We start from the raw sequence: 14145 nt of genomic DNA on the forward strand, positions 1-14145 counted from the left end.
CTCGAAAAGCAAGCAAATAAACAACAGAGGCTGGCAAAATGGCTCACAGGGTAAAGGCATTGGCTCCCAAGCCTGACTGGAGTTTTAGCAGATCCACACCGTGGAAGGAGAAAACCTACTCCAGCAAGTTGATCTCTGACCTCCACACCCCACTCTAATGTTACATATGGTTCTCTACCCAAAATAAATAAATGTAATAATGATAAAGCAACAAAATATCCAAATGCCCAAGTATCTACTTTGTATCAGATGTCATATTCTTATTGAGATAGAGATGAAACAGTTGCAGTTTACGAAAAGATTATGTCTTGACTGGCTAGACTAACACAGTAGCTAGTTTAGTGGGACTGCAGCTCTATACTTACAATGGATAGACTTGAGTATAAAACCCAGCAAGACAGGAAGAGGCCAGCTTTCCAATTTAGGGCCATGCCCAGAGCAGATACCTACTGTATGAGTTGGTGAATTGACCTGAGCCCTGGAATGCAGGTAGATGTTTCAATGGGTTAGTCTAGGGATCTATAATCCTATAGGTCAGGGTGGGGCTATGGTGACTGTATGTGGGTGAAATGCTTTGAAGGTGATCTTTCTGCCTATTTGTCTACTCACAGCTGTGCTATTAAAGGTGTCAACATCATCTCCTAGGTTTCTAGGTCAACAATCTTCCTGTCCTTAAATTGAATAGTAGAGGAAAGGAAGCTAGAACTAAGCATATGCCATCATTTTGGGAGGAGAGGATGCTTTAATTAGAATATTCTCCTTCCTTGAGGGGAGTTCTAATTCTAGTGGTAGAACTTGGTCTCATAACCTAGACAAAATTGGGAGCCTATCAATTATCCTTTTAAAAAAATGTTTTGAGACAGGGTCTTATGTCACCTTGGCTGGTTTTAACTACATGGCTAAAGGTGACCTTGGGATGAAAAAATGATGTTTTAAAGTATGGTGGTCTCAGCTATGGAGGAAAAAAGTTAGGCTTGGTGGTAGCACATGCCAGTAATCCCAGAATTAGGCAGGCAGAGACAGGAGGCTAAAAGTCTAAGGCCAACTGAGTTACATACTGAGTTATAAGCCAGCTTGGGCTATACAGCAAAAACATAACCTGTCTATAAATAAATAAATGTCTCATTAAGTGGATTTTTGTACAGTGACTTCCTTCCAAACAACACTATAAAGAAGGGGTGGGGAAGCAGAGTAACTTTACAGTGGAAAGACTTGACCTACTACTCTAGCCAGGTGACCAGCGTCAACATCAACAAGGCTAATCACACTCTGTTCTATGCCCTTGGCATGATGTGATGCCAATAGCATTTTACCTCTGTGATCATTCCATTTCACAAAAAACAAACAAAAATACCCCAAATAGTCTTACTTATGAGAAAAACACTACAAATCCCAATTTTGAGGATTGTCTACTAAATTCTTGATCTAGATAAGTGTGGCGGCCTACTCCTGTAATAATCAAACATTGTGGAGACTGAGGCAGAGACTGCTAATTGAAGTCAGTCTTGGCTATGTAGGAAAATTCTGTCCCTCCAAACGAGACCAGCAAGAGACAGCTTAAATGGGTAGAGGCACTTGGTACCAAGTCTGAAGACGGAGTTTGATTCCCAAGACTCACATGATAGAGGAAGGTGGATACCCCAGAAAGTTGTCTGACCATTACATACAGGACACACCACACATATAGAGTAAAATAATAAGTAAATAAAGAGGGAATACTGTTTGCGGGGGTGGGGGGAAACCTGAAAAAAGGAGCAGCAAAATGGCTGAGAGCCATACACAGATGTACGGTGTTTCCTTAGTTTGGAGGCTTAGTCAGGGTTGCTATTGCTGTGATTAAACACCATGACCAAATGCAACTTACGGAGGGAAAGGTTTATTTTACTCACAGTCCCATACAACAGCTCATCATCAAAAGCAGTGAGGGCAGGAACTCAAGCAGGGCAGGAACCAGAAGGCAGGAGCTGATGCGTGCGGAAGCCATGGAGCTCCTTACTGGCTTGTTCAGCCTGAGTTTACTCAGCCTGCTTTCTTACAGAACTTAGGACCACCATCTCAGGGATGACATCATCCACAACTGGCTGGATTCTCTCTGATCAATTACTAATTAAGAGACTGCCTTATAGCCAGATCCTATGGAGATATTTCTCAATGGAGGTTCCCTCCTTTCAGATGACTGTAGGTTATATCAAGTGGACATAAAAATTATTTAGGACATAGACCCTGATTTAAATTCTTTTTTTTTTTTGGTTTTTCGAGACAAGGTTTCTCTGTGTAGCCCTGGCTGTCCTGGAACTCACTCTGTAGACCAGGCTAGCCTCGAACTCAGAAATCCGCCTGCCTCTGCGCCCCAAGTGCTGGGATTAAAGGCATGCGCCACCACTGCCCGGCTGAGCTAACGTCTTCTTATGCCTTAATGTACACATTGCACAGACATACATGCAGAGAAATCACTCACAAACATCATATAAATAAAATTTAAAAAGCAAACCCCAGCCGGGCGGTAGTGGCGCACACCTTTAATCCCAGCACTTGGGAGGCAGAGGCAGGCAGATTTCTGAGTTCGAGAGTTCGAGGCTAGCCTGGTCTACAGAGTGAGTTCCAGGACAGCCAGGGCTACACAGAGAAACCCTGACTGGAAAAGAAAAAGCAGCCGGGCGGTGGTGGCGCACGCCTTTAATCCTAGCACTTGGGAGGCAGAAGCAGGCGGATTTCTGAGTTCGAGGCTAGCCTGGTCTACAGGGTGAGTTCCAGGACAGCCAGGACTATACAGAGAAACCCTGTCTCGAAAAACCAAAAAAAAAAAAAAAAAAAAAGAAAAGAAAAAGCAAACCCCAACATTTTTTAAAATTGTCAAAGTCACCAAAAGGAAAAGAAACTGTACTAGTTAAGATAGGTTAGTCTGTGGTGGCGCAAATCTTTAATTCCAGCACTTAGGAGGCAGAGGTAGAAAGATCTCTGTGAGTTTAAGGGTAGCCTGGTCTATAGTCAGGACTACATAAACTCTGTCTTTAAAAACAAAAACAAAAACAAAAACAAAAACAAAACAAAACCAAAACAAAAAACAAAACAAACAACAAAAAAACCCCAAAACAAAAACAAACAAACAAACAAAAAACCCTAACTAAACAAAAAAGGTAGGATGCAAAATAGAAAAATGACACTAGGTAAAAAGAAAGCAAAAATAAACCCAGAGCTTCAGGTCATAGCAATGCAGCAGACTGGCACATGTATATTTCCATGTGATGGGGAACTTTACTAAGTTCAGGGGTCCTGGGCCAAACAGGCCCTCAGTTTGATTTGACTACCTTTCTTGGGTACAGGTTGTTTTGGGCACTTCTGATGACAGTAGACTCCATTGCACCTGGGTGCAGGAATGAGTAGCATTTGTTCAGATCATATGATCCCAGATGTCTTTCTGTGTGAGCTGGCAAAGGGACAGCTCTATGATGCCACCCAACAGTCACAGGGAGGACTCTTTCTGGATATTGTAGTCTGACAAGATGTGGCCATCCTCCAGCTGCTTGGTAGCGAACTTCAGCTGCTGCTGGTTGTACAAGGTACATTCCTTAATCTTGGACTGTGACGCTGAGGATGGAGTTACAAGGGGTTTGGAGTCACGACGTGGGTGCTGAAAACCGAATCTATGTTCTATGCAAGAACAGGAACACTGAAACATTTCTCCAGTGCCCTCCTTTTTCTATATTAAAAAATATGTGTAGCCGGGCAGTGGTGGCGCACGCCTTTAATCCCAGCACTTGGGAGGCAGAGGCAGGTGGATTTCTGAGTTCGAGGCCAGCCTGGTCTACAGAGTGAGTTCCAGGGCAGCCAGGACTACACAGAGACCCTGTCTCGAAAAACCAAAAAAAAAAAAAAAAAACCAAAAATATGTGTAAATGCGTATTTCTGTGTAGGTAAGTGCATGTGAGTGTGGGTGCCCACAGGGGCCAGGAACATCAGATGCCCTGGAGCCAGAGTTGGATGTGTTTGTGATCTTATGTGGGTGCTGGGAATTGAACTCAGGTCCTTTCAAAGATAGGTACATGAGGCTGGAGAGATGGCTCAGTGGTTAAGAGCACTGACTGCACTTCCAGAGGTCCTGAGTTCAAATCCCAGCAACCACATGGTGGCTCACAACCATCTGTAATGAGATCTGATGCCCTCTTCTGGTGTGTCTGAAGACAGCTACAGTGTATTCATATATAATAAATAAATAAATCTTTAAAAAAAAAAAAAAAAAGATAGGTACATGCTCTTAGCCACTGAATCATCTCTCCAGTCCCTAGGCTTGAATGTGTAACGTAGACATACATTAAGCAAAAACGTGAACATGTGTGTACAAAATAAAATACATCTAAAATAGTTAAACAATTTAAAATCACATTATGTATATATTTAGTTAGTGTCATAGGAAGAGCTGGGTGCAGGTCAGAGGACAACTTGTGGGAATTAGTTTTTACTTCCACCATGTGGGTCCTGGGACTCCTCTGATATCAGGCTTAACAGCAGTTTCTTTTCTCTGCTGAGGCTTCTCACAGGCTCCTTGTTTTTGAGACAGGGTCTTGTCTAGCCCAGGCTGTCCTCTTGTCTCTAATCCCAGAGTGCTAGGATTAAAGGTGAGTGGCAGCACCACTTGAGTGTTTTGTTTTGTTTTGCTTGCCAAGACAGGGTTTCCCTGTCTAACAACCCTGGTTGTCCTGGACTCGATTTGTAGACCATGCTGGTCTCGAACTCACAGAGCTCTGTCAGCCTCTGCCTCTGGAGTGCTGGGATTAAAGACGTGCCCCACGGCACGCTACCCACTTGTATTTTAGGACAGGTTCTTTTGTAAACCAGGCTCCTTCTGCTTCAGCCTCCAGACCCTTGGGATCACAAGCATCGTGCTGAGTCAGTAGGTTTATAGATCATAGTAATTGCTCTATACTGTGAAAGATGGTGTAATACGGAAACTAGGTGCTAAGTACCTGAGAACTTTACTGCTTTTGTAAATCTCAAACTTCTGTAAAAATAAAGTCTTATAAGCTGTAGATTTAACTTAACCATTACAATCCCTTGTGTTAGGTGTATTTAATCTTCATTTACAGAATCTGACCAAGTAAGGAGTTAGAATGAAGCTTTCTGAGCCCAAAATGGCTTGTCTGGAACTTGTCTCAGTGTTCTGGTTTCTCTTACTGTCTTTCTTCTTTCTTTTAAAGACAGGGTCTCTCTATGTAGCTCTGGCTGTCTGGAACTTGCTATGTAGATCAGACTATCCTTGAACTCACAATCAGACTGTCTCTGTCTAGCAAGTGCCGGAATCAAAGGTATGTGCCATCATTGTAGCAAACAATCCTAGAATATTCTAACTCAGGAGTTGAAGACTGTGTCTCCTTAGTTCTGCCATGTCCAAGTAGATCCGTAGGAGGTAAAAACGTTCAACCACAGCCTTCTGTTTTTAGAGCTAGGGTTTCACTATGTAGTACAGTCTGGCAAGGAACTACTCAGGTTGCCTCACTACCAGGTTGGCCTTACATTGATCATTTTGCTTTTGTCCCCTTCCAAGCCCACACCAGACCAACATCAGTATTTTGCAAAGAAGTAAACTAAGGTATAGCCAGCACTCTTCCCGAAATCTAATGGAGGCCCAGAATCAGGTTCAACCTTAGTTTTCTACGCTTTCTACACAACCTACTCTCAGTAAAAGAAAGAAGGAGCTAGCCTGCTTTTCTCTAGCTCTCCTTTGGGAGACTGCCTTTCCTGAGGTGGGAGACGCAACCTATTGAAGCACTACTAAGTGTAAAGATCACAGCCTGGGTGTCACCGAGGGGAGCCCGCCGAGGACCAGGGCTCCTCACAGGAAGGCTGCGGAGGCCAGGGGACATACTGGGTGATAGCACTGAGAGCCTTAGGAGCTGAGGTTCCTTCCGGGACACGCCTCTGGAACCGCGGCGTCCAGCCGCACAACCGTCACTTAGGGCCCAAAGCGATCCTCTGCGACCCGCCCTTGATCCCCACCTCCGCTTGGCTCTCTAAGGGTGGGGGACACGCGCAGGCGTCACAAAGCGCAGCTACCGTGGGGCCTGGCGGGGGAGAAGCCAGCAGGCGGGAGCAAGAGCAGGAGCAGAGTAGAGCAGAGCACAGCGAGGAGGGCGGGGGGTGGGGAGGGGAGGGAGGGGCGCGCGCACGCGCACCGGGCCGCTGCCGCCGCCGCGAGCCGCCCCCCTCCCGGCGCGCGCCCCTCCTCCTCTCCCTCCCTCCCTCCTTCTCTGCTCTGTCGCTCCCGCGGCGCGAGGCGCTCTTGCTCGCCTTCTCCGCCCCTCCCCCCGCGCAGCCGCCGCCGCCGCCGCCGCCGCCGCCGCCGTCCCGAGACCCCAGCGCACGGCGCGCCCTCCCTCGTGCGCCCCTCCGGCCCCCGCGGAGAACCAGAGGGCAAGCGAGCACGGCGATCCCGGGCCGGCTCGGCCCCCCCCACCCCTGTCTTCACTATCGTCTGCCCTCCGCCGCCTTCCTTCGCTTCCACCTCCACTCCCCCCCCCCCACAAGTAGAGGCCCCCTCCGGGGGGGGGAGGCCCGGGGCCCGGAGCGGATTCCCCCAACTCCCTTAGGCCCGCCCCCGCCCGGCCCGAGTGTGAGGAGGGCCCGGGCCGGCCCGCGTCGTGAGTGAGGAGGACCCCGGGCGGGCCCGCGGGCCGTCTGGGGCCTGGTCCGGCCCCGCCAGGCGTGTGAGGACAGGGGCCCGGCCCGGCCCGAGGGCGAGCGGAGGGGAGGGGCCTGGTCCGGCCCGGCCGGTGCGCGAGGACTGGGGCCGCGGCCCCGCACGGCCGCCGCCGCCGCGATGGCCCAGCAGCAGATGACCAGCTCGCAAAAAGCCCTGATGCTTGAGCTGAAATCCCTGCAGGAGGAACCGGTGGAGGGCTTCCGGATCACCCTGGTGGATGAGTCCGACCTCTACAACTGGGAGGTGGCCATCTTCGGACCCCCTAACACCCTCTACGAAGGCGGCTACTTCAAGGTACCGCCACCCTTTCCCGGCCCAGCTTCCCCGGTCTCTGCTTTCCGCTGCTGGCTCAGAGCGTGAGATGGGGGAGTCGAGGGGCTCACCTCGCAGCCCCCTCCCCCATCCGTAGAGGCAGGAAGGCCTTGCTCACCAAGTGCCTTTTCTTTGTCATGGGGCGGGGGCGGGAGGCCAGACTGCACCGGGAAATAGGAAAGCCTCTGTGGCTGGGGTAGTGGCTACCGGGAAGGAGGGCTGCCTTTGTTTTGTTTCTCCAGCTGAGGGGTGTGTGGAAATAGAGATGGTCTATCTTCTCTTTCTGGACCCATCCGCGCCTTCTCTGCGCAGGCTGGAACTGCCCCAGAGGGCAGGGTGACCTGCACTTATTGGATTGGACTTTTCTCTTTTTTGGGGGGGAGTGTGGGGGAGGAATATTAGCCTGTCATTCCCTATGTTGCTAGTGCCCTGACATTTGGAGGATTTGTTGGTCTTGGGTAGTGGTAGTCCAACTTTTGATTACAGTAGGTGGTAAGGAAGAGGACCCTGGGGGTGGCCAAAAAAGGGAGGGTGGTGTACTGGTGTTGTCCCCCATCCGCTTGAGGGGACTTTAATTTAGTCCTCTTTTCTGTCCTCGTTTTCCATTTACTTTATAGTCCGTCTCTGCTGCTTCCAAAATGCCCTTTGTCCTTTTCTACCAAGTTTACTAGCACACCCCTCCACCTCCCATGTACAAACATCCACAAAGGGTGGAACACGTCAGGCAGATTGATAGTTTCCCACTTTAGGGAGACAAGATTAAAAGCTTTTGCTTAGGTGGTTAGCTCCAGCAAATGGGGTCGTCCCATAGATGAGTCACATCCGAGGTGACAGGGTTTCTCATGGTGGAGTGGTTCCTTAGGCAGCCACTATATAGACATTGTTTCTATTGTTTTCCATGAATTATTCCTGAGTTCAGTACTTGGAGATACTGAGGTTTTTTTGTCTTGATTTGACTGAAGCGGGTTTTTTGGAGGGTAGAATCCCTTAGTGAAGATAAAGTGGGGGTAGAGACAGAGGAAATGGATGTTTAGGAATCCATTTATTATTTTATTTCCAAAATTAGGTAAAATAGGCCAATGAGTCAATTTTAGTTTGTTTTGAAGGGAGGGGTTATCTTGGCACAAGTTTTAAACGAATATCTTAGTCATGTAGTTGTGATGTGTATTTTTAGGACTGCCCAATTACTTAACTCTTATTTTCTACCGTTCAAAAGCCTCAAATTTCAGGCTTCAAACTGGGTCAACTTTGTTGAAAATAGGATTGATAGGGACTGCTTAACATTCATGCATGTGATAGTTGCTGAATACTTAGTAAAAGGACATTTTTAGAATGTTATGTAAGAGTATGGTATCCTTACCAACTGTTTGCTTCATCTTTTGTGGTCAGCATACGACTATACCTTTTAGGTGGAGGTGCTTAGAGTAAAGGTTCAAGTTTATTAGTGATAGGTTGGAGAGGGTATTGTTTCCGTGTTGAGGTATGTTATATGCACTGTCAAATATAAACTTTTAATTTGTAGATATTGGGAATATTGCACAAAGTGGAGTTCATATGATACATTTCCTAGAAAACATTTTCAAAGCAGACTACTGGGTAATTTTAAAGAGTACAGTTTTATTTATTTATTTGTTTGTTTGTTTGTTTGTTTTCAAGACAGGGTTTCTCTTTGTAGCCCTGGCTGTCCTGGAACTTGCTCTGTAGAACAGGCTGGCCTTGAACTCACAGAGATCATCCTGCCATTGCCTCTACCTTCCAAGTTCTGTGATTAAAGTGCTACCACGCTGAGCTTAAGGATAGAGTTTAATTTCCCAAAAGTATTATTTTTGCAACAGTTGATAGTTAAGGTAAATGGCAGTTAGTCTCCTATTGGATTTTGTTTTTTTAAAAAATTATGAAAGTAAGACTTTTGCTTACTAATGATTTGGAATTGATAAAATGCTATTTCCTGTAGCATGTACTAATTTAAAATAAAGCTGGGCAGTGGTGGTTCTTACCTTTAATCCCAGCATTCAGGAAGCAAAAGCAATTGGATTTTTGAGTTTGAGGCCAGCCTGGTCTACAGCGATAGTTCCAGGACAGCCAGTGCTACACAGAGAAACCCTGTCTCAAATACAACAATAATGACAACAACAAAAATAATAATAAAATAAAGGCTTTGGGCTAGGACTGTAGCTCAGTAGTAGAATATTTGCCTAGCATGCATGAAGCTCTGATTTAAAAAACAAACAAACAAACAAAAAAAACTCCAGCAACACACATACAACAAAATAAACCATAGTTTTAGTCCTTTTGAAAAGATTGATTTTGGGGGCCAGGGGTGTACCTCATTTGTAGTGGGCTTATCTAATATGGTTAAAACCCTGGGTTCCATGTCCAGTACTGCCCAGACCCAGAGGTGTCCCTGAAATCTGAGCAGTCAGGAAGCAAAGGCAGGAGAGGTTATGCAAGCAAATCTGAGGTTAGCCTGCTCTACATAGTAAGTTTTAGACCAACCAGGGCTATGTAACCAGAGGGGGAAAAAGGCTTTATTTCCTATTGAGTATGGTTTGTTTTGTTTTTTGTTTTTCAAGATAGTCTACTGTTTATCCCTGTGTAGCTAGTCTGGAACTCAGAGATAAACTTGCTTCTGCTTCCAGAGTGCTGAGATTAAAGGCACAAGTATACCCTTATACCTGGCTCTATTTAGTTTAAATATTTTTTTCAGAAAAATATTTTTACTGTTTTGAGACTATAATTTTACACCCCCTTTTCCTTCCTTTAATCCCATACTCCTTTTTCTCATTCAAATTCATGTTCCCCTTTTAAAGATTCGCTTTACGTGTATTAATGTTTTGCTTTCATGTATGTGTACCATGTGTATGCTTGCTTGGCGCCTTTGGAGTTCAGAAAAGGGGATTGGAGCCTCTGAAACGAGAGGTACAGATGGTTGTCATCTCCCATGTGGTGCTGGGAATAGAACCTGGGTCCTCTGTAAGAGTAGCTCTTAGCCACTGAGCCAAGGCTTCAGATCCTGTTTGAATTTTTCTTTCTTTCTTTCTCTCTTTCCCTCTTTCTTTCTTTCTTTCCCTCTTTCTTTCTTTCCCTCTTTCTTTCTTTCTTTCTTTCCCTCTTTCTTTCTTTCTTTCTCCTTTGTGTTTTGTTTGTTTGTTTTGTTGTTGTTGTTTTGAGACAGAGTTTCTCTGTAGCCTTGGCTGTCCTGGAATTTAGTAGACCAGGCTGGCCTTGAGTTCAGAGATACATCTGCCTCTAGTTCCCTAGTTGGCTTAGATTAAAGGAGTGCACTACTTTGCCTGGCTTAAAGTTTTTAGTATTAGGATATATTTGCCCTATTTTTCCCCCATTCTAATTTGAAAAAAAGTGTGTGCATTCAAGGTGTTCATGTGTACAACAAACCATGGCTTGTTTGTGGCGATCAGAGGACAGCTTTTGGGTGTAGTTTTTTTCTTCTATTTTTGTGTGCGTTCTAGGGGTTAAACTCGAGATTTACAGGCTTGTATGACAAGAGTTTTACCTGCTGATACATCTTTCCGCCCCTGGACTAATTTTTTGGATGCTGGGTATTGAACCCAGGGCTTCCCAAAGTCTGACATGGAAGCTATGCCCTCAGCATTATGGTTTAGAAAAAATGACATGCGTTCCCCGCCACCATCCAAAACCCCTGACTCCTGTGGTACGTATTTGTAGTCTCAGTGCCATCCTGGGCTACAAGATGAGATCCGGTCTCAAAAGATTATTTTTGGAGAGGATCTGGTTATGTAGCTCACAATGACCTGGACTTGTGCTGACCAACCCTCTTCTCAGCCTTCCCAATGTCGGGCTTGTAGGTCTGTGCCACCCTGTTCTGGTAAAGTATGAAAATACTTTTTTTCCTTTTAAAGACATGCTTCATATAACCTAAGTTGGCCATGAACTTTCTTCTTTTTTCTTTTCTTTTTTTTTTTCTTTCTCTTTTTGGTTTTTTGAGAAAGAGTTTCTTTGTGTAGCCTGGCTGTCCTGGAACTTACTCTGTAGACCAGGCTCGGAGATCCTCCTGCCTCTGCCTCCCGAGTGCTGGAGTTAAAGGTATGAACCACCACTGCCCAGCCTTGAACTGCGTAGCCAGGGTTGACCTTAAACTCCTGATCTTCCAGCCTCCCAAGTGCTGGCATTGCAGTCTGTTGTCACCATGCCAGGTTTATGTCATGCAGGAGATTGAACCTAAGTCAGGGTGTGTGCCAGACAAGCACTCTGCCAGTAGAGTTATAGCCTCAACCTTAAAATTGCAAAAAACCTTTAAAAAAAAAAAAAAACCTTTGTGTGTGTGTTTCTGTGAGTGTTTGCCATCAGGGTGCGGTGCTTATAGAAGCCTGAAGAGGACATCAGAGCTGGAGCTGCAGAGGGTTATGAGCCCTCTAATGTGGTTGCTGGAAACTGACCTTGGATCCTCTCTTGAACAGCAAGTGTTCGTAACTTTTGATCCATCCCATCACTCTAGCCCTCAGAATTTTTTTTTTTTTTTAATCTGGGAGCATTGAAACAGGGTCTCTAAAGTTGCAGCTGTCCTGGAACTCAGAGATCCACCTGCAGAATGATAAGAATAAAGGTGTGCACCACCATGTCTGCCACGTTTATACACACACAGACAGACACACAGACACACACACGTTTAATTTGTTTTTCTGAAACAGGCTTTCTCTGCGTAGCTTTGACTGTCGTGGAACTCAGAGCTCTCTCCCTGCTTCTGCTTCCTGAGTGTTTAAGGTTTATTAACCCTAGCACTCTGGAGGCAGAGACAGGTGTGTCTAATTGAGTTTGAGACCAGCTCAGTCTACATAGTTTTAGGTAAACTAGAGCTATGTAGAGAAACCCTGTCTCAAAAAACAACAAAAAATATTTATGTGTATATGTGAGTGCTTGCATGTATGCATGTGTGTCATGTGGTCTGTCTGCTGTCTGAGGAGGCCAGCAGAGGGCATTGTATCTCCTGGAACTAGAGTCACAGGTGGTTGTGAGCCCCTAAGTGAGTGCTAGGAACTGAATCTGATTACTCTTCAAGAGAATCAAGTGCTTTGAAAGCTGAGCCATCTCTCCAGCCCATGGTGCACTTTTTTTTTCTTTTTTCTTTTTTCTTTTTTTTTTTAAGTAAGTGCTTTGCTTGCATGTATGTATCCCTGGTGCTGGAAGAGATCTGAAAATGTCCAACCTGTGAGCAACCATATGGATGTTTGGACTCAAACCTGGGTCTTCTGCAAGAACAAGTGCTCTTAACTGCTGACCCGTCTCTCTATCCCTGAGTCTTTTAAGTGTGTGTGTATAGTCCATGGTGCACGTGTGGAGGTCAGAGGACAAATTGTGGAGTTATCTGCTTTTGCAGTGTGGGTACCAGCAATCGAACTCAGGTCATCAGGCTTGGCAGCAAATGCCTTTTATTCTTTACCTGTTGAGCCAGCTCTTTGGCCAAGCATGAAAACTCTTAACAGGTTGTTTGAGTCTTGGTAAGAAAATTGTTGAGTGGCATTTTTCTAATGTGTTTTTTTTTTTCCTTGTGTTATCTGATTAGTTCCTCCTTGGAAAAAGGCCAATTTATGATCATCCCCCCCCAATGCTTAAAATAAGGCTTTTAGTGTGTTTCTTTACAGCTGCATTTAAAAGTTGGCACAGGGACTGACAAGATGGCTCCACTGGGTAAGGGTGCTTGCTGCCAAGGCTAATGACCTATGTATTCTAGGCAAAGTACTCTGCCACTGTTACAACTCCAACTGAAGTTACTCTTGGTAAACTGTGGCATAAGCTAAAGAGGTCACTGAAGAAAACATAATGGTAAACTGGAAAGGAAGTTAGGTGAAGACTACAAAATTCTAATTTAAGAAAACATGCTCTTTCTAGCTTGAAAAGTGCTTTCTAGGGCAGCCTCATCTTCGAGTCTCCTCCCTTGCTGTTTGTTACAAGGAGTGCCTACCTCAGTAAAGCTTTGTTTATTGTGTTTGAAACAGGGTTTCTCTGTGTACACCTGGCTGTCCTGGAACTCACTATGTAGGAAAGGCTGTCTTGGAACTCAGAAATTAGCCTACTTCTGCCTCTGGAGTTCTGCAATTAAAGGCATGTCATCACACCTGAAACTTTTCTGTGTTTTGGAGAAGGGCCTTACTATGTGGTCCAGGCTGACCTCACACTTCTGGGTTTAATGGTTTCTCCTGTGTTAGCTTAGCCCAGCTTTGATATTACTTAAGTACTATATTTTTGAGTGCTTGTTTGCTTTTGTGTTCTCTCTCCTTCCCTCCCCACCTTCTTCCCTCCCCCCCCAAAGTTTCTGTATAGTCCTTCCTAACTTGTCTCAGAATTTACCCTGTACACCAAGCTGGCCTTAAACTCAGAGATCTTCCTGCCTCTGCTTTCCCAGTGCTGAGATCAAAGGCATGTGCCGAAATCCCCAGCCTGAGTCCAGTCTTCTGAGTATAGTAGCTTCCCTTCTCCCTGATTCTGACTAAGGAGTCACTGATCACCTGAAATTATTTTTAATGAAGTAGACTCAGGTGGTTGGTTTAAGATTTGAATTTATTTGGACTGTGAAGATCCTCTGGTTACCTTTTTCCTCCTGGGAAGAAATTGGCTTTTTTGCAGTTTGCTCTCTGGGTTGCCTCTTTGAGAGCTTAGGCTCTTAATGACTGAAGGTTTGGCTAAACAGCAAATACAAGAAAAAAGATGATGGTTATCTTGGTAATATAGTTAATATAGCAAATTAGCATCTTTGTAAAGGCCTCCTATAACTTAATGTACGTAGACGAAAAGCTAAGAAGTCCACAACAGTGATAATGAGGGACATTAGCAAAACTTGCCAGTAACAACCGTGACTGCTATGGTCCCATGAAAATAAAGATTACTTAATCTCATTTGGAGAATCTTAAGGAACAAGACAAACCTAATTCTGTTTTTGCCTTAACTTTTACAATATTAGAAGTTAAAAATCGCCGGGCGGTGGTGGCGCACGCCTTTAATCCCAGCACTTGGGAGGCAGAGACAGGTGGATTTCTGAGTTCGAGGCCAGCCTGGTCTACAGAGTGAGTTCCAGGACAGCCAGGGCTACACAGAAAAACCCTGTCTCGAAAAACCAAAAACCAAAAAACAAAAAACAAACAAACAAACAAAAAAAAAAG

At 45.3% G+C, this 14145-nt stretch overlaps 1 protein-coding gene across 1 annotated transcript in view; it reads left to right on the top strand.

Annotated features, from left to right (window-relative positions):
- Window positions 1-6636: 6636 nt before the first annotated feature.
- Ube2r2 (ubiquitin conjugating enzyme E2 R2) overlaps window positions 6637-14145 on the top strand; it is a 57519-nt gene continuing 50010 nt past the window's right edge. Inside the window, exon 1 of the mRNA XM_028779125.1 lies at window positions 6637-6991. Within this exon, the coding sequence (XP_028634958.1) occupies window positions 6815-6991 (177 nt within the window). The 5' untranslated portion in view covers window positions 6637-6814. The remainder of the gene's footprint in view (window positions 6992-14145) is intronic.

The sequence above is a fragment of the Grammomys surdaster genome, unplaced genomic scaffold (assembly GCF_004785775.1).
Source record: "Grammomys surdaster isolate TR1022 unplaced genomic scaffold, NIH_TR_1.0 344, whole genome shotgun sequence".
Taxonomy (NCBI): domain Eukaryota; kingdom Metazoa; phylum Chordata; class Mammalia; order Rodentia; family Muridae; genus Grammomys; species Grammomys surdaster.